At 49.2% G+C, this 25,441-nt stretch overlaps 1 protein-coding gene across 2 annotated transcripts in view; it reads right to left on the reverse strand.

Annotated features, from left to right (window-relative positions):
• KCNAB1 (potassium voltage-gated channel subfamily A regulatory beta subunit 1) overlaps positions 1-25,441 on the reverse strand; it is a 516,750-nt gene that overhangs the window by 463,617 nt on the left and 27,692 nt on the right. The window contains exon 1 of one of the 2 annotated variants that reach the window (XM_088447678.1): positions 6,064-6,423. The exons of the other annotated variant lie outside the window; for it this stretch is intronic. Within the exon in view, the coding sequence (XP_088303804.1) occupies positions 6,064-6,332 (269 nt within the window). The 5' untranslated portion in view covers positions 6,333-6,423. Of the gene's footprint in view, positions 1-6,063; positions 6,424-25,441 lie in introns of those variants that run through there. 2 annotated transcript variants of the gene reach the window in all.

The following is a 25,441-nucleotide window of genomic DNA, read 5'->3' on the forward strand; positions in this document are numbered from 1 at the left end:
GAAAGTCCGCCTCCCAATTTAGCACTCCCGGGATGAAGACCGCTGATATGGCCGGAAGATTGCGCTCCGCCCAAACCAGGATCCGAGAGACCTCTACGAGAGCCGCCCGACTGCGAGTTCCTCCTTGCCTGTTTATGTAGGCCACGGTGGTAGCATTGTCCGACTGGACCTGCACCGGGTGACCCTGGAGAAACCGCTGTGCCTGCAGGAGAGCATTGAAGACCGCACGGAGTTCCAAGATATTTATTGGAAGCTCCGCTTCTGTCGGCGTCCACCTGCCCTGGAACAAGTGTGGACCCGAAACTGCTCCCCAGCCCCGAAGACTGGCGTCCGTTGTCAACAGGACCCAATTTGGAACCCAGAACGGACATCCCTTGTTGAGGTGGGTCGTCTTTAACCACCACGCAAGGGACAGGCGAACCTCCGGGGTGAGCACAATCGTCTGGAACTTCAGAGACTGAGGCAGCCCGTTCCACTTGGACAGGATCAGATGCTGCAGAGGTCTGGAGTGAAACTGGGCGTATTCCACCATGTCAAACACCGACACCATGGAGCCCAGTAACCTCATCGCCGAGTGTAAGGACACCCGGCGGCTGTGCAGACAACTGCGCACCCTTGACTGTAAAGCAGAGATCTTGTCCTCCGTCACGAAGATCCTTTGCTGTCCCGAGTCCAATAAGGCTCCAAGATGCAGAATCCTCCGAGACGGGATTAGAGTGGACTTCTGCCAGTTGATTAGCCAGCCGTGCCGTTGCAGCAGTGCAATGGTCAGGTCCAAGTGGTGTAACAGGAGCTCTGGAGATCCTGCCACCAATAACAGGTCGTCCAAGTACGGCAACATGCGGACTCCTTGCAGCCGCAGAGAAGCCGCCATGACCGCCATCACCTTGGTGAAAACACGTGGTGCTGTCGCCAGGCCAAAAGGTAACGCCCGAAACTGGAAGTGGTCGCTGCGGATTGCAAACCGAAGGAACTCTTGATGGCGCAAAAGAATAGGGACATGCAGGTAAGCGTCCTGTATGTCCAATGACACCATGTAGTGCCCAGGTTCCAGCGCCAGAATGATGGACCGTAGGGTCTCCATCCGAAACTTCGGGACCCGCAAAGACTTGTTGAGTGCTTTGAGGTTGAGAATCGGACGATATGACCCATTGGGTTTCTGTACCAAAAATAGATTTGAATAGAAACCCTGGCCCCTCTGGGAGAATGGAACAGGCACTATAACTCCAGCCTGGAGCATAGTGTGCAATACCTTCCGCAGCTCCGTAGCCTTGTTCCGGTCTGATGGTAGACCCGTGGTGAAGAATCGAGCCGGGGGTCTGTGCCGGAAGGAGAGGGCGTACCCGTGAGAGACCACCTCCAGAACCCAAGTGTCTATCGTAGTGAACGACCAACACCGGGAGAACTGCAGCAGGCGGCCTCCCACCCTGGGATCCCCCAAGGGGAGACCCGGACCGTCAGGCCGCAGGCTTGTCATCTGGCTTGGGGGCCGGACGTCTGGTACTCCATGCCTGTTTCCGGGGCTTGACCGATTTCTTAGGGCCAGCCTGTCGAGGAAACGACTGTGGTTTGGGCCTGCCCTGGGCCCTAGATGACCGAAAGGACGATGGTCCAGAACCAGAAGGAGCAGCGGCCGACGGGAGACAAGCAGATTTGGCTGCCGCCAGCGTGGCCACAATCTTATCCAGATCCGGACCGAAGAGAACTTCTCCGGTAAACGGCAACGCTTCCAGACCTTTCTTGGAATCTGCGTCCGCCTTCCAGGATCGCAGCCACAAGGTGCGACGAGCAGCTACCGCTGCTGAAGAAATTCTAGACACCAGAGTACTAATGTCTAGAGCCGCCTCGTTGATGTAGGTGGCCGAATCACGGAGATTGCCATCAACTCCGCCTGTTCGGCCGGACAGTCGGATTCAAAAGAAGCCTCTAATGAATCCGCCCAGCGCTCCATCGCTCTGGCAACCCAGCAAATGGCCATAGCCGGCCGTGCTGCCCCCCCTGCAAGGGAATAAGCGGACTTCAGGCAGATTTCTACCTTGCGGTCCGTAGCATCCTTAAGGGAGGACATGGATGGCATCGGCAATGTGGCACTACGGACAAGACGGGTCACGTGAGAATCCACCTGTGGAGGGGATTCCCACTTAGCAAAATAATTATCCGCGAACGGATAAGCCACCGCCAGGCTCTCTGCGGCTGGTATCTTTTGCCAGGTTGTTTCCACGCCTCCTCTAAATGGTCCACCAACTGACCCGAAAGAGGAAAGACTGTGGCATCGCCCTTCACATCTTTGAAAAAGGCATACTTAGATTTAGCCGCTGGGGGAACTTCGTCCTCAATCACCAAGGCTGTGCGGACCGCCCGAATAAGTCCAGGAATATATACTTTGGACTTAGCATCAGCGTCCTTAGTATGGAGAGGTTCCTGATCGTAAGGATCCAGAATCTCCCCATCATCAGACGTCCCTTCGTCATCCTCATAAGGAGCGGACAGAGACGCCACCGGCCTTTTATGAGGCCGCATCACAGACTCCCCTTGCAACACATCCGACAAGTGCTGTACAGAACTCATCAGGGAGTTAACCCACGCTGGCTCCTGAGAACCCGGGAGCGGGGAAATAGGGAGACTGTGGGGTACCACCAATTGTCGTGGGAACCCCTGCATGGGTGACGACACCACAGACTGCTGGGACAAACCCATCGGAGTAAACGCGGGCTGTGGAGCTAACTGGCCCACTAAAGCTGTTAACGCCTGAGCGAAACAAGCCCAGGGCGGCTCCTGTACCGGTGCTGTAACCGTAATAGGCCGCGCCATGGACAAACACTGCCGGCAAAGGCCCTCCGCGCTACCCTCCCCCTCCGCTAACGGTACTTTGCACGTGGTACACTGTAGCCGGAGGGGAAAATCACTTTCAGACATGATGGCACCACGTATGTGACCTCTCTCACCAATTAAGTATTAAATAGGCGAGAGACCACCCTGCAGCACCGCACCGCAAGGGCCTTAGCAGAAAGAACAGGGACAGTAATAAAGCTGACAGTTTAGAGAAGAAAAGTTACAGGCAGCGCTAGCACAGTCACAAACAATGCAGAGAAATAACAATTCCTGCACTAACAGCGCTGATCACTCAACTACACAGACACAGGGCCTGGTAGGACACAGCGCTGCATACACAGACCTGAGCCACAGCGGAGGAGAGGTATGCGGGGGGACCCAGACCACGATGCTTCCTTCCAGACTTCCAGCAGCGTTCACCATGCGTTGCAGAGAAGATGGCCGCCGAGGAGCAGAGAGAAGCTGGCCTGGGGGAGGAGCGCTGACACAGGACCAGTCAGCACAGTGCAGAGAGGGCTGTGTGCAGCGGGGGAGGCGCCGGCTGTGAGACAGGGAAGGCGCGCATTTAACCCCTGGGACGCCGCAGCGCTACCGCTCTGCTGCGGTCCGCTGTCCCAGGGGGTAGTGGAAGCGCAGGTTGGTCGCCTGGCTCCACGCTGCAGCCAGTCCCCAGGGAGCCCCCTGCCTGGGGACTTAGGACCATGTGATCAGCGGGGACCCACCGCGGGACCCCGCTGCTTACCTCTGTCCCCCTTGAATCCGGCCATGGTCCGGAGCATCTGGGGTCACCGCTAGCTGTGACCCCAGACGCCCACCAGCATCCCCGGATCAGTACCGGCGTTCTGGTACCGGCGGGGTGTAGGGAAGACAGCATGGACGTCAGGACTGACTGTCCATGCTGTTCATCCAGATGTGCAGCCACAGCTGCATGAAGAAAAAGCTTCAGGGGCTCTTCTAGCCCCCACTCCAACAGGTGCACCCGACTCCGGCCGGGCACCAAACTAAACTGAGGTGCCTTGGCCCGGGGGCGGGGTATAGGAGGGGGACCTAGTGCATCCTGGGAGGCTGAAAGCTTAACTCTTTGGTGCCCTGCGACTGACGTCACACCTATACCCCAAGGTATCCTGTGGATACCCTATGGACCCTGAAGTAGAAATATATATATATATATATATATATATACACTGTACATACAGGATACATACACATATATAAACTGTATGTGTGTGTATATATATGTATTTTTTCACACATACATACACATGTCCAAGGTCTGACACAGACCACACCCCCACATCACTGGCCACACCCCCATATCAGTAGACACACCCCCTGTGGCAGTACACAATAGGCCCTTCATAAATTTCAGCTCCAGGCCCATGAGGACCTTAATCTGCCACTGCTCCCTACTACGGTGACCCTGGGTCTAATGACAATGATGTAACAGTACATTTCATTCCTCTGCAGGTTAAAGGTCAGATAATACATTTCCTTACCAGCTCATTACTTAATAATTAAATATTATGTTTATTTATACTTATACTAATGGATGGTTGCAAAATACAACTGTGAACATTTAGATAATGTTTTTAATTTTTCTTTCCACTAAACACTTAAATGTATTGACACAATATAATGAATGTAAAAATATTAATGGCAGCCTGAGTTTAAATAACAGTCAGTGAGCATTTAACACTGTATATATTTTATGTCACAGTTTCCAAATGGAAATATGCATTAGTGAGTTAATAAAGTAGTTGTACCAGGATGCAGTCTGGATACCGGCGGGCGCTATCCTACCCGCCGATATCCCGACACTGCAAGCCCGACATGGGACTAAAGATAGGCGTCAAAATCCCGACGCCTATCATTAGCCCCACTACGAATTCCTGACACCCGGCATACAGAACGAAGGTAAGCCGGGTGTCTTAGGTTCTAGCCGCGTGGGGGGGGGGGGGGGGAGAGTTGGGTTTAAGGACTACCGGAGGGTGCTTAGGGTTAGGCACCCCACCCAGGAGGGCTAGGGTAGTGAAAGTCACATAACCTATTTCATAAAAAGAAAAATAGCTAGCTAAAAACAAATAATGTATACAGCATCAATATTAAGGTGCATACAGACGTAAAGATTTTCTGTACAACCAGCCCAATAGTTAATTGGTTGGAATGAAAATCTGGTAAGATATAAAAGCAAATGACAATCAGCAATTTGCTCCCAAACGCCAGAAAATGGACAAAAACTCTTGTTTGAACAAATTGTTTAGATCTAACATTTAACAAACTTGTCTGACGACCATTTTCATCTGTTTTCTTGCATTTAGGAGCAAATTGCTGATCATCATTTACTCCCATACGTTAACAGATTTTCATTCCAACCAATCAACTAGTTGGATGGTTGGACAGAATATCTTTCCGTGTGTACCCAGCTTAAGGAATTAGTATCAGTATTGTGAAAACATTTTTGTTAAGTGTCTACAGAATATATTGAGAATGTTCTCTCATTCCCACAATAATGTGAAATTATATAATAGGATTAGATTTTTAATTATTCACCTATAGTACAAAGAAAATGTTTAGTGCTAGTAATTGAAGTGACCAAAACTAGCACTAGTATCACCAAAATACAACAGCACTCTAGAGTGCACAACAAGCCACTAAAGGGCTCTAGAGTACTCATTAAATACTACAGCACTCTACAGTAGTCACTAAGCTACTATAGCACTCTACAGTAGTATTTGTAAAATCTTGACTTCGCCAGTTACTAACAGTGCACGTTTTCCAGGTCTCCTCACAAGAGAAATGATTAGCACTGCGGCTCTTTTAAAATGTATCAGTCAGAAATGAATATACATGTGCTCCAGATGGGAAATATAAAAAAACATCTTCTATTATCTGTGCCTGAGAAACAGTGCTCACCTATAAAACTACAGCACTCTACAGTACTCACCAAAATGCTACAACACTCTACTTTTTATAATACATTTAAAAGTAAAATAAACACCAAAACAACAGTAGGTGTTCAGCACTGAATGCTATCATGCAGGGTCAAATAGGAAATGACCATTCATATAATTAGATGTACGTAACGTCTCTATGATGATATACATTTTTATTTTAGTAGTTTATATGGAAATTACTTGTTAAAATGCACAGCATTAAACAATTTCATTTAGAGGCAAACAGCAAATGACTTAACTACTTTTCACTCAGAAATGTTTGGTTATTTCTACTTACCTGTAGGGCATCCCAGTCCTGCCGGCAATAGTGTGCTCATAGGATAATTCGCAGACTCTAAGGTACCAATTCATCTCCAGCTCATACAAAAGAGTGCTCTTCCCAGTCCTGGGCTGCACCTGTCCTGCTGCACTGTGCCGCTTGCCCTTTCCATTCTCTGCCACACTTTTTGGAGCCTTGTTCCCCAGAGAAACCACAGAGTACTTCCTTAACTTGGCACTGTCATCCACAATTTTGCCCCCCACAGCCCCGGTACGCGCTGCCAGCATTGTGCCTTGCTACCAGCCTAACACTATGTCACTGTCATCAGAGAAACTGTGGTTGTGTTTTACCAAGGTTTGGTCCTCCCTTACAGCTTTACGCTGGTCATGGAAAGGTAACTAGATCCCTTAGATTCAGCTTAACCCTTGCAGAGTTCTGAAGGGGCCAGCAACGCATTGCAAGCAAAGGTGTTGCAGGCCCCTTCAGCAGAGGAGGGGGTTAAAGAGCGTAAAGGCCTGTATGTTCCTTTTTCTTTATACTGCTGATGAGATACTTCTACCTAGGACAGGTAAACTGTAAATCTGGGGGCAGCTGCAGCTCACCATTCCATGCAGACAATCCTTTAGTTCTTTCCTTTCTATAGAGTCTCACTGCTCCATGTAGCAACAAAGCTAAAATAAATAAATAAATAAAATAAAAATTGCATGTAAGACTCCTTAATCCTGGGATTGTTCCCCCACTGCTGTGTATGAACTGTTATGCCTTTGCTTTTTTTATTGTGATAGAGGGAGAGCTGTCTTTTTGTAATCATGAGTGTGCGCTAGAGTGGGATTAAATGTACTTAAATCAACAGTGATAAAAAAATAGAAGCCTGATCCGTTCCTACATCCGCTTTGTATTATGGAAACTCAACAGAATTAATGTTATTGAAATAAAATATAGAGTAAGTAAAGAGAGGGCTCTCTCTTATTTCCCCTATTTACATCTATTTATAGTAATAGTATGTTATTCCTATTAGTTGTTATATTTCATTACAACAATAACTTATAGTTAGTATCAGCAGTGGCTATTAACCTCTTGCATGAGGGGGGCTGCCACTGTTGGGCCAGCAGGGTCCCAGCGCCTGTGCAATGGATCTGGCAGGCGTCAGGATTGGTGCCTGCGCAGTGTCGGTGGTGGCACAGTGCATGCACATAACACCGGTTTCTAGGGACTGCATCGTTTGCAGACCCTAGAAGCCAAGTAGGGCTGCCCGAAAGGCAGCCCTACTCGCAGCCCAGACTGGCAGTCCCAGGGGGAGAAAACACCTCCTCCTGGGGCTGCCTGTCCTGTGTGTGACTGGCAGGTAGCACAAGGGCCGGTTCTCCCGTTACGCATGGTACGCAGCTGCGTAATGCACCACATAGTGAAGGGCGCCTCAGCTGCATAACATGCGGGCCGCGGGCCGACTGTGTCTCTGTGACACAGCTGCACCGCGTGTGTAGCGCTGACCGGACGGAGTTCGGTCAGCGCTACACAGCACAAACACACAGCAACCGGTGCCGGCAGCTGTGTGTTTGCTTTAGCAGCTGATGAGAGTCAGACAGACTCTCATCGACTGCTGCTCCCACTGCCAGAGCCGGACATCTTCCGGCTCCCGCAGTACCAGATTAAGGTCTACATGGGCCTGGAGCTGACATTTAAGAAGGGCCTATTGTGTGCTGCCACAGGAGGTGTTACCAGCTCGGCGGGGGTGTGACTAGTAATGTGGGGGCCAACGCTATGGAGGAGATCAGTATGAAATAACGACAGTCGGGATCCTGTCGGTCAGAATTCTGATGCTGGGATCCAGACAGGGTTAACATACCGACACTTGTTGGTCGTTATGCTAACCCTCCTCCTCTCCCTACCCTAACCCTCTCTCTTTGGTGCCTAACCCTAAACTCCCCCCCTAGTGCCTGTACCTAACCTCCCCATAATCACACCCTAAACCTAACCCTCCCTTAGTGCCTAACCCTAACCCCCCAATAGTGCCTTACCCTAACCCCTAAACCTAAAGCGCTACTTACCTTTGGCATCCCGGCGGTTGAGATGCTGGTGCTGGAATGTAAGCGTCGGCATCCCGCTATGGGGTTGTGGTCTGCACAGGTAGTGTGGTCCGTGACAAAGGGTATGGATAGCACCATGGAGAGGGCATAGCTACCGCCTACTTTTGACAACATACATCTCCATCCCCCCTTTGCTTGTATGAGGCATACACCACCTGTTATATTATTGATTACTGAATAGAAAATATATATATATATATATATATATATTTGCCTGAATGAATTGATACAGATATACCTTTAATAGCAACTTCTTGGACTATTTATTTATTTGGTTTACATTTTTTAACAGTTTTAAGAATTAATATTTTTTAAACTGTTGATGTGTATTGCTTCCTCCATGTTTTTGACCTTGTATATTCCTCTTGTTTTTATATATTTATCATCTTCTATATGTGAATGTATGAATTTTATATAAGGCCTATTTATTTATTTATTTACTAGCACTTTTGCACTTTGTTTATATTCAACAATTGCACTTGCTGCGTTCACTTAAATAGACTCAATATATGCCTGTTACCTTTTAATATTAAAATGTGTTATATATTTTTATAAACACGTGTAATATTTATCATTTTGTAAACACTATCACACATCTATATCACTATATTGTTTATACGTCAGTCGCTTTATTACCTGGTACACTTGGAACATATATATATATATATATACACACACACATACACATGCATACATACACACTTGTATATTTAAGCACAAATATATATAAGAAAATGCTTTCTCTAGATTTTTAATATATGCACACACACACGTCAGCCTGCAATGCAAGTGCATTATACCTAATATTTCAGCAGCAGGAGCCAGGTTGGCAATAAGCAAGACTGACACCTTACCTCGAGAGGCTCAGTCACCATTCCGTGCACAGAACAACTTCATGGGGCTTCCTAGGACTCCTGTGCTGCTGCTGCTTCCTTCAGGGCGGCGCGCCGATGGCTGGGTGGCACCTTGGTGATGTCACACGTCCTGACATTACGTGGTGACACAGAGGAGGCGCCGGGTCACTGCGTGTGCAGTGCTCGCCGCCATGTTTATTGAATTTATGTCCCCAGCAGTTTTTTTATCTGTCGGTGCCGCGGCTGGGAGCGGGGAAAGGGGTCGCGGCTTGCGCCCGGGGGGCGTGGCCTAAGACGTCGCCTGACAGTGACAGGCTGCTGCAGCAGGAAATTTTTTTTCCTGTGTACAGCAGCAGAATAACACAGCAGTTGCTGTGGGCCTATTCTGATGGGAGGCCTGGAGCTGCAGCTCCATCCGGCCCATTGTTAATCCGGCCCTGGGCTCCCGCAGTGGGTAATGGGAGTGATATCATGATGTGACATCACTCCCATAATACAAAGCGGCGGACGGAGGAGCTGATATCGGCGGCGGGACCAGGAGTAGGAGCGGGTTTCAGGTAAGTGTTTTTTTTTTATTTTTATTACGTCTCTACTGCGGGGGGCGGGGGAAGGTGGAATACTACTGGGGGCACTCCAAGGGGGGGAATACTACTGGGGACACTACAGGGGGTAATACTACTGGGAGCACTACAAGGGGGGGATTACTAGGGGGGGGAATACTACTGGGGAAACTACAGGGGGTAATACTACTGGGAGCACTACATGGGGAATACTACTGGGGGCACTACAAGGGGGGAGGGAAATACTACTGGGGCACTACAAGGGGGGGAAATACTACTGGGGTCACTACAAGGGGGGATTACTACTGGGGGCACTACAAGGGGGGATTACTACTGGGGGCACTACAAGGTGGTGACTACTAGTGAAAACACTACTACTGGGGGACACTACAGGGGGGGCTACTACTGGGGGCACAACAAGGGGGGCTATTACTGGGAGCACTACAATGGGAGATTACTACTGGGGGCACTACAAGGGGGGGATTACTACTGGGGGCACTACAAGGGGGGGGAAATACTAATGGGGACACTACAAGGGGGGGGAAATACTACTGGGGGCACTACAAGGGGGGATTACTACTGGGGGCACTACAAGGGGGGGGACTACTACTGGGGGCACTACAAGGGGAGGTACTACTGGGGGCACTACAAGGGGGGGCTACTACTGGGAGCACTACAAGGGGGGGCTACTACTGGGGGCACTACAAGGGGGGATTACTACTGGGGGCACTACAAGGGGGGGAAATACTAATGGGGGCACTACAAGGGGGGGGATTACTACTGGGAGCATTACAAGGGGGGATTATTACTGGGGGCACTACAAGGGGCGGGACCACTACTGGGGGCACTATATAAATGGCACTGCATAGGGGGTACCACTACTGGGGGCACTGCATAGGGGGGGGGGGGGAGTACTACTGGGGCACTATATAAGGGGACTACTACTGGCGGCACAAGGGGCACTGCACAGGGGGGACCACTACCAGGGGCACTGTATAGGGGGTACCACTACTGGGGGCACTGCATAGGGGGACTACTACTGGGGGCACTATATATAAGGGGAATACTACTGGGGGCACAAGGGGCACTGCACAGGGGGGACCACTACCGGGGGCACTGTAAAAGGGGCACTGCATAGGGGGTACCACTACTGGGGGCACTGCATAGGGGGACTACTATTGGGGGCACTATATAAGGGGAATACTACTGGGGGCACAAGGGGCACTGCACAGGGGGGACCACTACCGGGGGCACTGTAAAAGGGGCACTGCATAGGGGGTACCACTACTGGGGGCACTGCATAGGGGGACTACTATTGGGGGCACTATATAAGGGGAATACTACTGGGGGCACAAGGGGCACTGCACATCGGGGACCACTACCGGTGGCACTGCAAAAGGGGCACTGCATAGGGGGGCGCCAAAAAATATACTTGCTTACCAAAAAATTTGGGCTAGGGCCGGCCCTGGGTAGCACATCCAGTGGGAAGCCACAGAGTTGCCAGTGTACTGTAGTCACGGACTGCAACTGGCTCACTGAAGTGGTGGATTTTACTGGGGGGGCTGCAAGCCCCTAGGTAAATTCCGCCAACTGTACCTCACTTTGAGTGTGCTTCAGCAATCATACATTATAAGTGTAAATGTCCTATTATCTATAATTTCACTATTAACACCTCTCATCGAAACAAACTTCAGCTTGTACTGACTTATAATACTGCTCATTTTAGCCTTATTTAAAATGTATAATAGTGAAGAGACATCAACAGCTATTTATTGCACATGGAAAGTTTGTGTTTGTAAAGTTATTTCATTACTTGGAGTGCAAGACATTTGCTACTTTGCAGAGGTACAGGATGAGACCCAAAGACATTGGGGTCAATCCAGTTATTTGCGAGTTTTGGAGCTCATTCAGACCCGCTCGCTAAGATGCATACTCTCTCTGCTGCTGATGGTATGCAGTGTGTATGTATCGCAGTGCACAAGCGCATTCCTTGGGTGTCTGCATGCACTATGTGATCGCTCTCTAAGAAATACTGGGCGTGCTAATGCATTGCTGTGCGGAGCAATGCCTTACCAATTTGCATACACATCGTGCGAGCGGCTCTGTGCAGTGGCGTCACAAGGGAGGTGCGGGGGTTGTGGGCCGCACCCTGGTGTCACCCGCCGAGGGGTGACACCAAGGTGCTGGCTTCCCCTCAGTGACAGATGACGGGTGCTGCACTGTAGCATTAAGTGCAGCACTCTGCTCCTGTCACAGTGAGGGAGCCAGCACTCTGCACCTCCGGCACCCCCCACCACCCCAGTGATGATAACCACGGGCTGGGGACAGGATTTAGGTTGCGAGGCCACACCCCTTTGCCCAAGAGGCCACGCCCCTTTTTGTCGGCAGCGCCACGCACATGGCATCTCTCCCCACACTGGTTGTCACCGCGGGGAGTGACGTCACTGGTCCTGTGAGCTGTTCTTACAGCGAATTTAATTTATGAGAAACAGGAAAAAAAAGAAGACTTGTTTGTGGGCAATCAAAAATTTATTAATTTTAAAACAACTTTTACTACATTCTTTAATAAACAGATCACCATTACAAAAAAAGAAATGAGACAAACAAGATAAAAGTATATTAAATTATGTAAAGATCCTGGTATTGCCTAGGTCCTTTATTAATCATATACAAATTTGTATCAAATAGTATAATGTCCGTTGCTATTTCTCTCACAAAAAAAAACCTGATGTGAATTCCACAGCTGTGGTTTATAGACTGCACGGTGGTAGTTTAACATGAGTAATAAGGCTTACACACTTTAGTTCGTATATACATCAAAGTACACATTAAATTATATACAGGTTGAGTCTCCGATATTCAAAATGCTTGGGACTAGGGGTATTTTGGATAACGGAATATTCCGTATTTTGGAATATTTGCATATCATAATGAAATATCTTGGGAATGGGACCCTAATATACACACAGAATGCATTTATGTGTTAAATACACCTTATACACACAGCCTGCAGGTAATTTTATACAATATTTTCAATAATTTTGTGACTCAAACAAAGTTTGTGTACATACATAAAATTCAGTTATGTTTCATATACACCTTATACACACAGCCTGAAGGTAATTTTATATAATCTTTATAATAATTTTTGCCTTAGACATGAATTGTGTACACTGGACCATCAAAAATCAAAGGTTTCATTATCTCAGTCACGCCAAAAATATTCCGTATTTCGGAATATTCCGTATTTCGGAATATTTGGATATGGGAGACTCAACCTGTAGTACATTTTGACACATTGCTTCTTTCTATTATGAGAATTGTGTATAGTAAGTTGTGAAAAGCATACACATTCGACTGAGACAGAGATCTACTGTCAATTATCTTGCCTGTCGGCATAGAATAATGGATGAGAGTCCCTTATCTTAATATGTATGATGGGAAAGATTTCCCTGCATCTGCTGTCAGTCTCAAGATACGAGGCTGATGAGAGTACAGAAATAAAACCAGAGAGTAAATATTGTATGTGATTGACTATTGAAACATATTTTCTGTATACTAGAATAAAGTAACCTTGGATACGGGTGAGGGGATTATTTTGTCTAGTCTGACACGTATTAGAAGTGGGAAGATTCCTATTCACTTCATAACATTTATTATGTCTAATCTGACAGTGATTAGAAGTGGGAAAATTTCTACTCACTTCAAATAACAGGCTATTAATTCTCCAATTAGCAATCAATTTGACCATCATTGGCAAAGCACATCCTGCAGGTTTACTCCCTATAATCAACAGTTTATATGTGGGGGGAAAAGAAAAGAAATCTCCTTTGTTCTCATCCACTGTGAACCTGACTGAGCATGTGTCATAGACAGTAAATGCTCAGAAAAAGATACCCAAATGGAGTACTAGGAGGGATACATTTATGGCTCCTACATTGAGGTATGGGGGATTGATTCCCTTGGTGAGGATTAACATCACTACCTCTAAGGAGTGATAGTGAAAAGACAGAGTGATCAGTGTCTACCAGCACCCAGAATATTTGCTGGAGAAGAGCTGTTCTGTCAATGGGGACCCAGTGTGCACAGGACCGCGTTCCCCATGGACCAATGCACATTTCACCCCACAGGCTTGGTCACGGTCTCGTGTGTAACTCCTGGTACACATGGGCATATATCAGGAAGTGTTAATTAGCAGCAGTCCGGCTGCCGGGTCTTCTCGCCAATCATAGCGTAAAAATATGAGATATGGTAAGAACTTACCCTTGTTATCTCTATTTCTACGAAGTCCATAGGGTTCCACAGGATACCTTGGGGTATAGGTGTGACGTCAGTCGCTGGGCACCATAGAGTTAAGCTTTTCAGCCTCCCAGGATGCACTAGGGTCCCCCTCCTATACCCCGCCCCCGAGCCAAGGCACCTCAGTTAGTTATCAAGCCATAGGCCGGAGGAGGAGAAGGAAGAGAGAGAAAAAAGATCTGGACACACACAAGAATCACATTCTCACCAGAGGGAGACGGAAAACCGGTGACCAGAGCAAAGCCCATCTGCAGCACAGGTGCGACAGGGCGGGAGTCCTGTGGAACCCTATGGACTTCGTAGAAATAGAGATAACAAGGGTAAGTTCTTACCATATATCATATTTTCTACTTCAGGGTCCATAGGGTATCCACAGGATACCTTGGGGATGTCCCAAAGCAGTATCTTTTAAGGGTGGGGACGCTCCTGTGCAGAAAGGAGAATCCGCCGTCCGAAGGAAGCATCCTGAGAGGCGAAGGTGTCAAACCTGTAATACCTCACGAAGGTATGGACAGAGGACCACGTAGCAGCCTTGCAGATCTGAACTTCCGAGGCACCACGTCGAGCTGCCCACGAAGGACCCACAGACCTAGTGGAATGAGCCTTCAGAGAAGGAGGGACCGGTAGGCCTTCATGAAGATAAGCTTCAGAAATAGCCATACGCATCCAGGCTGCCAAAGATTGCTTTGAAGCAAGCCAACCCTTTTTACGGAAGCCATAGAGGACAAACAAAGCGTCCGACTTCCTAAACGAAGAAGTGCGGTCAACATAAGTCCTTAAGGCCCGCACAACATCCAAAGAGGCCTCACCCACGGAAAGACCCGGTGAGTTAAAGGCCGGAACAACTATTTCCTCGTTAACATGAAACTGGGAAACAACTTTGGGAAGAAACTCGGGCCGAGTGCGGAGCACTGCCCTGTTCCCATGAAAAACCAAGAAAGGGGGTCTACAAGAAAGAGCCCCTAACTCAGAAACACGTCTGGCCGAAGCAATGGCCAGAAGGAAAACAGTCTTAGCTGTTAGCCATTTAATATCCACTGAGCCCAGTGGTTCAAACGGCGGTCCTTGGAGAGCCCTCAGGACCACAGCCAAATCCCAAGGCGCCACAGGTGGAACAAAGGCTGGCTGAATACGGAGAACACCTTCCATAAAGGTGCGCACATCCGGGATTGTAGCAATCCTACGGTGAAACCAGACAGATAGGGCCGAAACCTGTACCTTCAAAGAAGCAAGGTGAAGCCCATGATCTAGTCCCGCTTGCAGGAAGGCGAGAATCCGAGACAAACGAAACTCCCGCGGTGCATAACCTCTCGATCGACACCACTGGAAGAACGTATGCCACGCGCGATGGTATATCCTCGCGGAAGACGGTTTCCGAGCTTGTAACATGGTACGCACCACAGAGCTGGAAAACCCCCGGGACCTCAGCATGGCCGTCTCAACAGCCACGCCGTCAAACACAGCCGAGTCAGGTCCGGGTGAAGGCAAGGACCCTGAGACAGAAGGTCCGGTCGTAACGGCAACCGCAGAGGACTGTCCACGGACAGACCCTGAAGGTCTGAGAACCAGTGCCGTCTGGGCCACGCGGGAGCTATCAACAGGAGCGTCCCTCCTTCTTGTTTGAATTTCCGGATTACCCGTGGAAGAAGGGAGACCGGAGGGAACAGGTATGCGAACCGGAACGTCCACCGGATGGACAGAGCATCCACCAGAGACGCCCCTTCGTCTCTTGTGCGAGACCCGTACACCGGCAACTTGTTGTTGTGCCGGGACGCCATGAGGTCGATCTCTGGAAGACCCCACCTGTCCACCAGTAGTTGAAAAACGTCGGGGTGCAGGGACCATTCCCCCGGATGAACGGCCTGGCGACTTAGATAGTCCGCCTCCCAATTTAGCACTCCCGGGATGAAGACCGCTGATATGGCCGGAAGATTGCGCTCCGCCCAAACCAGGATCCGAGAGACCTCTACGAGAGCCGCCCGACTGCGAGTTCCTCCTTGCCTGTTTATGTAGGCCACGGTGGTAGCGTTGTCCGACTGGACCTGCACCGGGTGACCCTGGAGAAACCGCTGTGCCTGCTGGAGAGCATTGAAGACCGCACGGAGTTCCAAGATATTTATTGGAAGCTCCGCTTCTGTCGGCGTCCACCTGCCCTGGAACAAGTGTGGACCCGAAACAGCTCCCCAGCCCCGAAGACTGGCGTCCGTTGTCAACAGGACCCAATTTGGAACCCAGAACGGACGTCCCTTGTTGAGGTGGGTCGTCTTTAACCACCACGCAAGGGACAGACGAACCTCCGGGGTGAGCACAATCGTCTGGGACTTCAGAGACTGAGGCAGCCCGTTCCACTTGGACAGGATCAGGTGCTGCAGAGGTCTGGAGTGAAACTGGGCGTATTCCACCATGTCGAACACCGACACCATGGAGCCCAGTAACCTCATCGCCGAGTGTAAGGACACCCGGCGGCTGTGCAGACAACTGCGCACCCTTGACTGTAAAGCAGAGATCTTGTCCTCCGTCATGAAGATCCTTTGCTGTCCCGAGTCCAATAAGGCTCCAAGATGCAGAATCCTCCGAGACGGGATTAGAGTGGACTTCTGCCAGTTGATTAGCCAGCCGTGCCGTTGCAGCAGTGCAATGGTCAGGTCCAAGTGGCGTAACAGGAGCTCTGGAGATCCTGCCACCAATAACAGGTCGTCCAAGTACGGCAACATGCGGACTCCCTGCAGCCGCAGAGAAGCCGCCATGACCGCCATCACCTTGGTGAAAACACGTGGTGCTGTCGCCAGGCCAAATGGTAACGCCCGAAACTGGAAGTGGCCGCTGCGAATTGCAAACCGGAGGAACTGTTGATGGCGCAAAAGAATAGGGACATGCAGGTAAGCGTCCTGTATGTCCAATGACACCATGTAGTCCCCAGGTTCCAGCGCCAGAATGATGGACCGTAGGGTCTCCATCCGAAACTTCGGGACCCGCAAAGACTTGTTGAGTGCTTTGAGGTTGAGAATCGGACGATATGACCCATTGGGTTTCTGTACCAAAAATAGATTTGAATAGAAACCCTGGCCCCTCTGGGAGAATGGAACAGGCACTATAACTCCAGCCTGGAGCATAGTGTGCAATACCTTCCGCAGCTCCGTAGCCTTGTTCCGGTCTGATGGTAGACCCGTGGTGAAGAATCGAGCCGGGGGTCTGTGCCGGAAGGAGAGGGCGTATCCGTGGGAAACCACCTCCAGAACCCAAGTGTCTGTCGTAGTGGTCGACCAACACTGGGCGAACTGTAGCAGGCGGCCTCCCACCCTGGGATCCCCCAAAGGGAGGCCCGGACCGTCAGGCCGCAGGATTGTCATCTGGCTTGGGGGCCGGACGTCTGGTACTCCATGCCTGCTTCCGGGGCTTGGCCGATTTCTTAGGACCAGCCTGTCGAGGAAACGACTGTGGTTTGGGCCTGCCCTGGGCCCTAGATGACCGAAAGGACGATGGTCCAGAACCAGAAGGAGCAGCGGCCGACGGGAGACAAGCCGATTTGGCTGCTCCCGCCAGCGTGGCCACAATCTTATCCAGATCCGGACCGAAGAGAACTTCTCCGGTAAACGGCAAGGCTTCCAGACCCTTCTTGGAATCTGCGTCCGCCTTCCAGGATCGCAGCCACAAGGTGCGACGAGCAGCTACCGCTGCTGAAGAAATTCTAGACACCAGAGTACTAATGTCTAGAGCCGCCTCGTTGATGTAAGTGGCCGAATCACAGAGATTGCCAATCAACTCCGCCTGTTCAGCCGGACAATCGGAATCAAAAGAAGCCTCTAATGAATCCGCCCAGCGCTCCATCGTTCTGGCAACCCAGCAAATGGCCATAGCTGGCCGTGCTGCCCCCCCCCCCGCAAGGGAATAAGCGGACTTCAGGCAGATTTCCACCTTGCGGTCCGTAGCATCCTTAAGGGAGGACATGGATGGCATCGGCAATGTGGCACTACGGACAAGACGGGTCACGTGAGAATCCACCTGTGGAGGGGATTCCCACTTAGCAAAATAATTATCCGCGAACGGATAAGCCACCGCCAGGCGTCTCTGCGGCTGGTATCTTTTGCCAGGCTGTTTCCACGCCTCCTCTAAATGGTCCACCAACTGACCCGAAAGAGGAAAGACTGTGGCATCGCCCTTCACATCTTTGAAAAAGGCATATTTAGACTTAGCCGCTGGGGGAACTTCGTCCTCAATCACCAAGGCTGTGCGGACCGCCCGAATAAGTCCAGGAATATATACTTTGGACTTAGCATCAGTGTCCTTAGTATGGAGAGGTTCCTGATCGTAAGGATCCAGAATCTCCCCATCATCAGATGTCCCTTCGTCATCCTCATAAGGAGCGGACAGAGACGCCACCGGCCGTTTATGAGGCCGCATCACAGACTCCCCTTGCAATACATCCGACAAGTGCTGTACAGAACTCGTCAGGGAGTTAACCCACGCTGGCTCCTGAGAAACTGGGAGCGGGGAAATAGGGAGACTGTGGGGTACCACCAATTATCGTGGGAAACCCTGCATGGGTGACGACACCACAGACTGCTGGGACAAACCCATCGGAGTAAACGCGGGCTGCAGCGCTAACTGGCCCAAATCTGTTAGCACCTGAGCGAAACAAGCCCAGGGCGGCTCCTGTACCGGTGCTGTAACCGTAAGAGGCCGCGCCATGGACAAACACTGCCGGCAAAGGCCCTCCGCGCTACCCTCCCCCTCCGCTAACGGTACTTTACACGTGGTACACTGTAGCCGGAGGGGAAAATCACTTTCAGACATGATGGCACCACGTATGTGACCCCTCTCACCAATTATATATTAAATAGGCGAGAGACCACCCTGCAGCACCGCACCGCAAGGGCTTAGCAGAAAGAACAGGGACAGTAATAAAGCTGACAGTTTAGAGAAGAAAAGTTACAGGCAGCGCTAGCACAGTCACATACAATGCAAAGAAAATCAATTCCTGCACTAACAGCGCTGATCACTCAACTACACAGACACAGGGCCTGGTAGGACACAGCGCTGCATACACAGACCTGACCACAGCGGAGGAGAGGTATGCGGGGGGACCCAGACCACGATGCTTCCGTCCAGTGCTTCCAGCAGCGTTCACCATGCGTTGGAGAAGATGGCCGCCGAGGAGCAGAGAGGAGGCTGGCCTGGGGGAGGAGCGCTGACACAGGGCCAGTCAGCACAGTGCAGAGAGGGCTGTGTGCAGCGGGGGAGGCGCCGGCTGTGAGACAGGGAAGGTGCGCTCCCCTGGCATGCATTTAACCCCTGGGATGCCGCAGCGCTACCGCTCTGCTGCGGTCCGCTATCCCAGGGGGTAGTGGAAGCGCAGGTTGGTCGCCTGGCTCCACGCTGCAGCCAGTCCCCAGGGAGCCCCCTGCCTGGGGACTTAAGACCATGTGATCAGCGGGGACCCACCGCGGGACCCCGCTGCTTACCTCTGTCCCCCTTGAATCCGGCCATGGTCCAGAACATCTGGGGTCACCGCTAGCTGTGACCCCAGATGCCCACCAGCATCCCCGGATCAGTACCGGCGTTCTGGTACCGGCGGGGTGTAGGGAAGACAGCATGGACGTCAGGACTGACTGTCCATGCTGTTCATCCAGATGTGCAGCCACAGCTGCATGAAGAAAAAGCTTCAGGGGCTCTTCTAGCCCCCACTCCAACTGGTGCACCCGACTCCGGCCGGGCACCAAACTAAACTGAGGTGCCTTGGCTCGGGGGCGGGGTATAGGAGGGGGACCCTAGTGCATCCTGGGAGGCTGAAAAGCTTAACTCTATGGTGCCCAGCGACTGCCGTCACACCTATACCCCAAGGTATCCTGTGGATACCCTATGGACCCTGAAGTAGAAACTGAGATCATATGATGCCTTGTCACAGGGGCGTGTATTGCTAACCTGTGACAGTCTTAGTCTTCAGCCGTGAGGTACGTAACATCTCATCATGGGGCCGCGTCTCCTACCCACGTGATGGACAGCTAGGAGAGCCAATCCGTATATGTCCTTAGCTTATGCAGTGCGTCATGCCTCCGGTCTGGGGTTATCCCTATATTATGCACTTTGCAAGTTCACTTGGGCCATGTATTCCTACCCCGTGGTAGACAGCTGTTTAGACTAGTTGGTAATCCACATGTTTGTGATATCTTATAACAGGGGTGTGTTTTCTTCCCCATGTTAGATAGATGGAAGGGCCAATCTTTGTGGGTTTGTATGGGCCCCCACAAAACTTTTTTTGGAAGGACTACCTTCAATTATTAAGGAGGAGGTTGATGATGAGGGTGTTGGTGGTGGAAATTGCATGTGCTGGTCCAAACTGCTGGTAGCTGATACTGGATTGCTAGTTATTAATTACAAATTATTATAATTTTGTTAAGCAAATTGCATGAACGCGTTGCAAATGACGTAACAGGGAGGAGGTGCCTAGATGGTTAACGTCCCTTCCTCTGCTAACTTTGGCTTTACAAATGGAACAGATGCCCTTATAACTGTTGTCAGAATTTAGATTCAAATAATTCCACACCCAAGAGGTGGCTTTTCTGGCTTTCTATTATGAGCAAGAACTGCTGCAACTGGTGGCTGATTTACACACACATCCTCATCATCGACATCCTAATTAGCGTCTGATAGGACACAAATTTCCCCCTCATCCTCCTTTTGCACTTCCTCCACGCTATCATCCTTATTTTCTATTATTTCACCATCTAATACTAGCACAGCCGTCATGGCATCAGTGATCCGCTGTAAAACTGGGTGACAGCTGTTATACTTGCTTCCTCTATAAAATTACTATTAGCAGTAGTCTTCTTGGTCCCTTTCTGGAATGAAGATCCACCCCCAGCAGCAGTAACAAGTGAGGAACCCCTCCTCATCCTCCTGGTGCAATTCCATAGAAGCATTCTTGATTTCTATGTCCGCATGTTGACTTGTGCTGCTCATCCCCACATTTGGAGAGGTCACACAAATGGTGGAAGGAGGATCCTCTTCAAGTACAGTATTAGAAAGGTCAGGCTCACACATGGCAACCGCAGACACACTTGGACTCTCCTCGGGGATCTGTGACTTTTCGGAGACAATTTAAATTTTTTTTGTACCTCTACTACAAGCAGAAGGGCCTTATCCTTTCCTTCTGTAGTGAATGGCATATTGCCAATTTTTTGTTTCTCTAAAGCTGACTTAGCTTTAGATTTTTTTTTCTTTAACAGGGTAAAAGTTGATTTTTTTTTACATGGCCTGACTTAAGCCCTGGTGCATCGGCCTTCATAGATGACGTTGACGGCCTTGCATCATCATCATGACTGCTGCCGGCAGCTACAAGACTGGTATGTGGATCCTTCTCTCCTGTCATGTGACATGTTTCCATACTCACTGCGGTCTTACAGCAGTATCATCAAGCAATTATAGCGCAGCTAAGTTGCAGCTAACACACACAACCACACAAAATAATACTGTATATATATTTTTAAAATGGGGAAGAGCACCCCTGAACGAGGCAGCAGTCCCTTGATAAACAACAGATGTAGCAATCCTGCACAACTACGTTGCTGATAAGTGTGGCTAACGCGCAGACACACACACAGATAAAAAATATATTTTTTTTGCACTTGGGGGAGAGCACCCCTGACTGAGGCAGGAGCCCCTTGATAAACGACAGATGCAGCAATCCTGCACAGCTACGTTGCTGATAAGTATGGCTGACGCATACACACACAGAAAAAAAAATTAATTTTTTTGCACTTGGGGGGAGAGCACCCCTGAATGAGGCAGCAGCCCTTGATAAATGACAGATGCAGCAATCCTGCGCAACTATGTTGCCGATAAGTGTGGCTAACATGCTGACGCGCACACACGCACACAGAAAACATTTTTTTTTTTTGCACTTGGGGAGAGCACCCCTGAACGAGGCAGCAGCCCCTTGATAAACAACAGATGCAGCAATCTTGTGAAGCTACGTTGCTGATAAGTGTGGCTAACGTGCACACAACCACTCAGAAAATTGTTTATTTTTTATTTTTTTTGCACTTCGGAAGGAGAGCACCCCTGAATGAGGCAGCAGCCCCTTGATAAATGACAGATGCAGCAATCCTGTGCAACTACGATGCTGATAAGTATGGCTAACGCGCACACACACACAGAAAAAAAATATTCTATTTTTTGCACTTGGGGGAGAGCACCCCTGAATGAGGCAGCAGCCCTTGATAAACGACAGATGCAGCAATCCTGCGCAACTATGTTGCTGATAAGTGTGGCTAACGTGCACACACACACAAATATAAAATGTTATTCTTTTTCACACTGGGGATGAAGATCACCCCTGATGGACAGAGCACCCCCTGGATAACACAGCAGCACAGCCAGCCAGCCCCTATGGACAACAGCCAGCCAGCCCCTATGGACAGGACAACAGCCAGCCCCTATGGACAGGACAACAGCCAGCTCCTATGGACAGGACAACAGCCAGCCAGCCCTTATGGACAACAGCCAGACAGCCCCTATGGACAGGACAACAGCCAGCCAGCCCCTATAGACAACAGCCAGCCCCTATGGACATTAAGCAGCCAGCCCCTGACAAGTGACAACAGTAGCCAGCCCCTATACACAGCAACCACAGCTAACCTCCTTCCTCTTCACTCACCACAGCAGGAATGAAAATAGCGGCGATTGTGGGACCTTTTATACAATCTAAAACCCGCGAGAATTCTACAGTGGGTAGATGACGTTTTGCCTTGTTTTGAGATCTGAGTCTGGTGGGAAAACCCGAGCCGGCTTGGATCTGACTCGGATCTGCAAAGTTCGGGTGGGTTCGGATCTCTGAGATCCGAACCTGCTCATCGCTAGTGTAAATGATGTGGAACAGGTATGTGGAGGTGTAAATGTTGTGGGACAGGTATGTGGAGGTGTAAATGATGTGGAAAAAGTGTGTGGAGGTGCATATGATGCGGGACAGGCATGTGGAGGTGTAAATGATGTGGGACAGGTATGTGGAGGTGTAAATGATGTGGGACAGGTATGTGGAGGTGTAAATGATGTGGGAACAGTGTGTGGAAGTGTAAATGATGTGGACAGGTATGTGGAGGTCTAAATGATGTGGGACAGGTATGTGGAGGTGTAAATGATGTGGGAAAAGTGTGTGGAGGTGTATATGATGTGGGACAGGTATGTGGAGGTGTAAATATTGTGGGACAGGTATGTGGAGGTGTAAATGATGTGGGAAAAGTGTGTGGAGGTGTAAATGATGTGGGAAAAGTGTGTGGAGGTGTAAATGATGTGGGAAAAGTGTGTGGAGGTGTAAATGATGTGGGACAGGTATGTGGAGGTGTAAATGATGTGAGACAAGTATGTGGAGGTGTAAATGATGTGGAAAAAGTGTGTGGAGGTGCATATGATGTGGGACAGGCATGTGGAGGTGTAAATGATGTGGGACAGGTATGTGGAGGTGTAAATGATGTGGGAACAGTGTGTGGAAGTGTAAATGATGTGGACAGGTATGTGGAGGTGTAAATGATGTGGGAAAAGTGTGTGGAGGTGTATATGATGTGGGACAGGTATGTGGAGGTATAAATTATGTAGGACAGGTATGTGGAGGTGTAAATGATGTGGGAAAAGTGTGTGGAGGTGTAAATGATGTGGGGCAGGAATGTGGAGGTGTACATGATGTGGGACAGGTATGTGGAGGTGTAAATGATGTGGGAAAAGTGTGTGGAGGTGTAAATGATGTGGGACAGGCAAGTAGATGTGTAAATGATGTGTTGCAGGTATGTGGAGGTGTAAATGATGTGGGAAAAGTGTGTGGAGGTGTAAATGATGTGGGACAGGTATGTGGAGGTGTAAATGATGTGAGACAAGTATGTGGAGGTGTAAATGATGTGGAAAAAGTGTGTGGAGGTGCATATGATGTGGGACAGGCATGTGGAGGTGTAAATGATGTGGGACAGGTATGTGGAGGTGTAAATGATGTGGGAACAGTGTGTGGAAGTGTAAATGATGTGGACAGGTATGTGGTGTAAATGATGTGGGACAGGTATGTGGAGGTGTAAATGATGTGGGAAAAGTGTGTGGAGGTGTATATGATGTGGGACAGGTATGTGGAGGTATAAATGATGTGGGACAGGTATGTGGAGGTGTAAATGATGTGGGAAAAGTGTGTGGAGGTGTAAATGATGTGGGGCAGGAATGTGGAGGTGTACATGATGTGGGACAGGTATGTGGAGGTGTAAATGATGTGGGACAGGCAAGTAGATGTGTAAATGATGTGTTGCAGGTATGTGGAGGTGTAAATGATGTGGGACAGGTGTGTGGAGGTGTAAATGATGTGGGACATGTGTGTGGAGGTGTAAATGATGTGGGACAGGTATGTGGAGGTGTAAATGATGTGGGACAGGTATGTGTAGGTGTAAACGATGTGGGACAGGTATGTGGAGGTGTAAATGATGTGGGACAGGTATGTGGAGGTGTAAATGATGTGGGACAGGTATGTGGAGTTTTAAATGATGTGGGACAGATATGTGGAGAAAATGTATTGATGGGAGGGGGCTTTAGAACTTGCAGATAACATGTAAAAGTGTTTATTTTAACTTCTTACAAACTTGTATAAAAACACTGAAAAACAACTATACAGACATTTTTCTGCACCCCAAATGCTGGATAGACTTTAATCAGCTGAATAACACTTACTTTAATAAAAAGTGCAAAAATCTGTAATTTGACACCTCCAATGCTTTTTTTTTGGCCACTATCAGCTATCTATATGGCCCTGCTATTACTTTTTTGGGGTCCAGAACTCTTTCCAAACTTTTTCATGTATTTCTCCCAGGTCGCATTTTGTAGAAGTGTCGCACAACCTTGCCACAACTACCGCAAATTGCCATTAGTGCACTAATTGAATCTCCCATTTCCAAGTAGAGTAGGAGCGAGTTATTTCATATGATGTATGCGAGTTTCATGAAACAAACTCGCTTTCATAAACTCGCTCTTAATTGGATTGAGGCCTTAAAATAATAAAACAAACTCATTGTGACTAATTGTAAAGTTCTGCAAACAACACAGACATCTTGTTCCACAAACAAATCTGCGTATCTTGGCAGGAAATGCTCAGAATCTAGGAACACTCTTCAAATTGAGGCATTTTGTACCTTATACACTGGTCAGTGTATAAGGTCAAAGTCACGCAAACTACACTGCAATAGTAAAGTGGTGGGTATCATATTAAAGCATTATGAATAAAGTTTTAAATCAAAATGCACCTTCTTCTACATAAATGTAAAAAAAAAGATAAGAAAGGCCCATGTGGTCTGATCCCCGAAGGCCTGTGATATCCCCATGGAATACAAGTTCGACATTCAGTTCAGATGTTTCCTCACTCATCTTAGCTGCAGCCGCGCCAAACAGCGCCTCTCGAAGCGTCTGGTCCCATGAGACTCTGTTAGCAGCGGGGCGTCTTTTGTTGCCAAAAATGTGTCTAAGTCGCAATGTGATGAAATTAGGACACACCAGGAGACTGTGCTCATTAATGTGATATACGGCACTTGCATATCTGTGTGCGGCACTTGTAAATCTGTCTCAGTCAGCATGCAAG

This window comes from Taudactylus pleione, unplaced genomic scaffold, assembly GCF_031769625.1.
Source record: "Taudactylus pleione unplaced genomic scaffold, aTauple2 ptg000436l, whole genome shotgun sequence".
NCBI classification, from domain to species: Eukaryota; Metazoa; Chordata; class Amphibia; order Anura; family Myobatrachidae; genus Taudactylus; species Taudactylus pleione.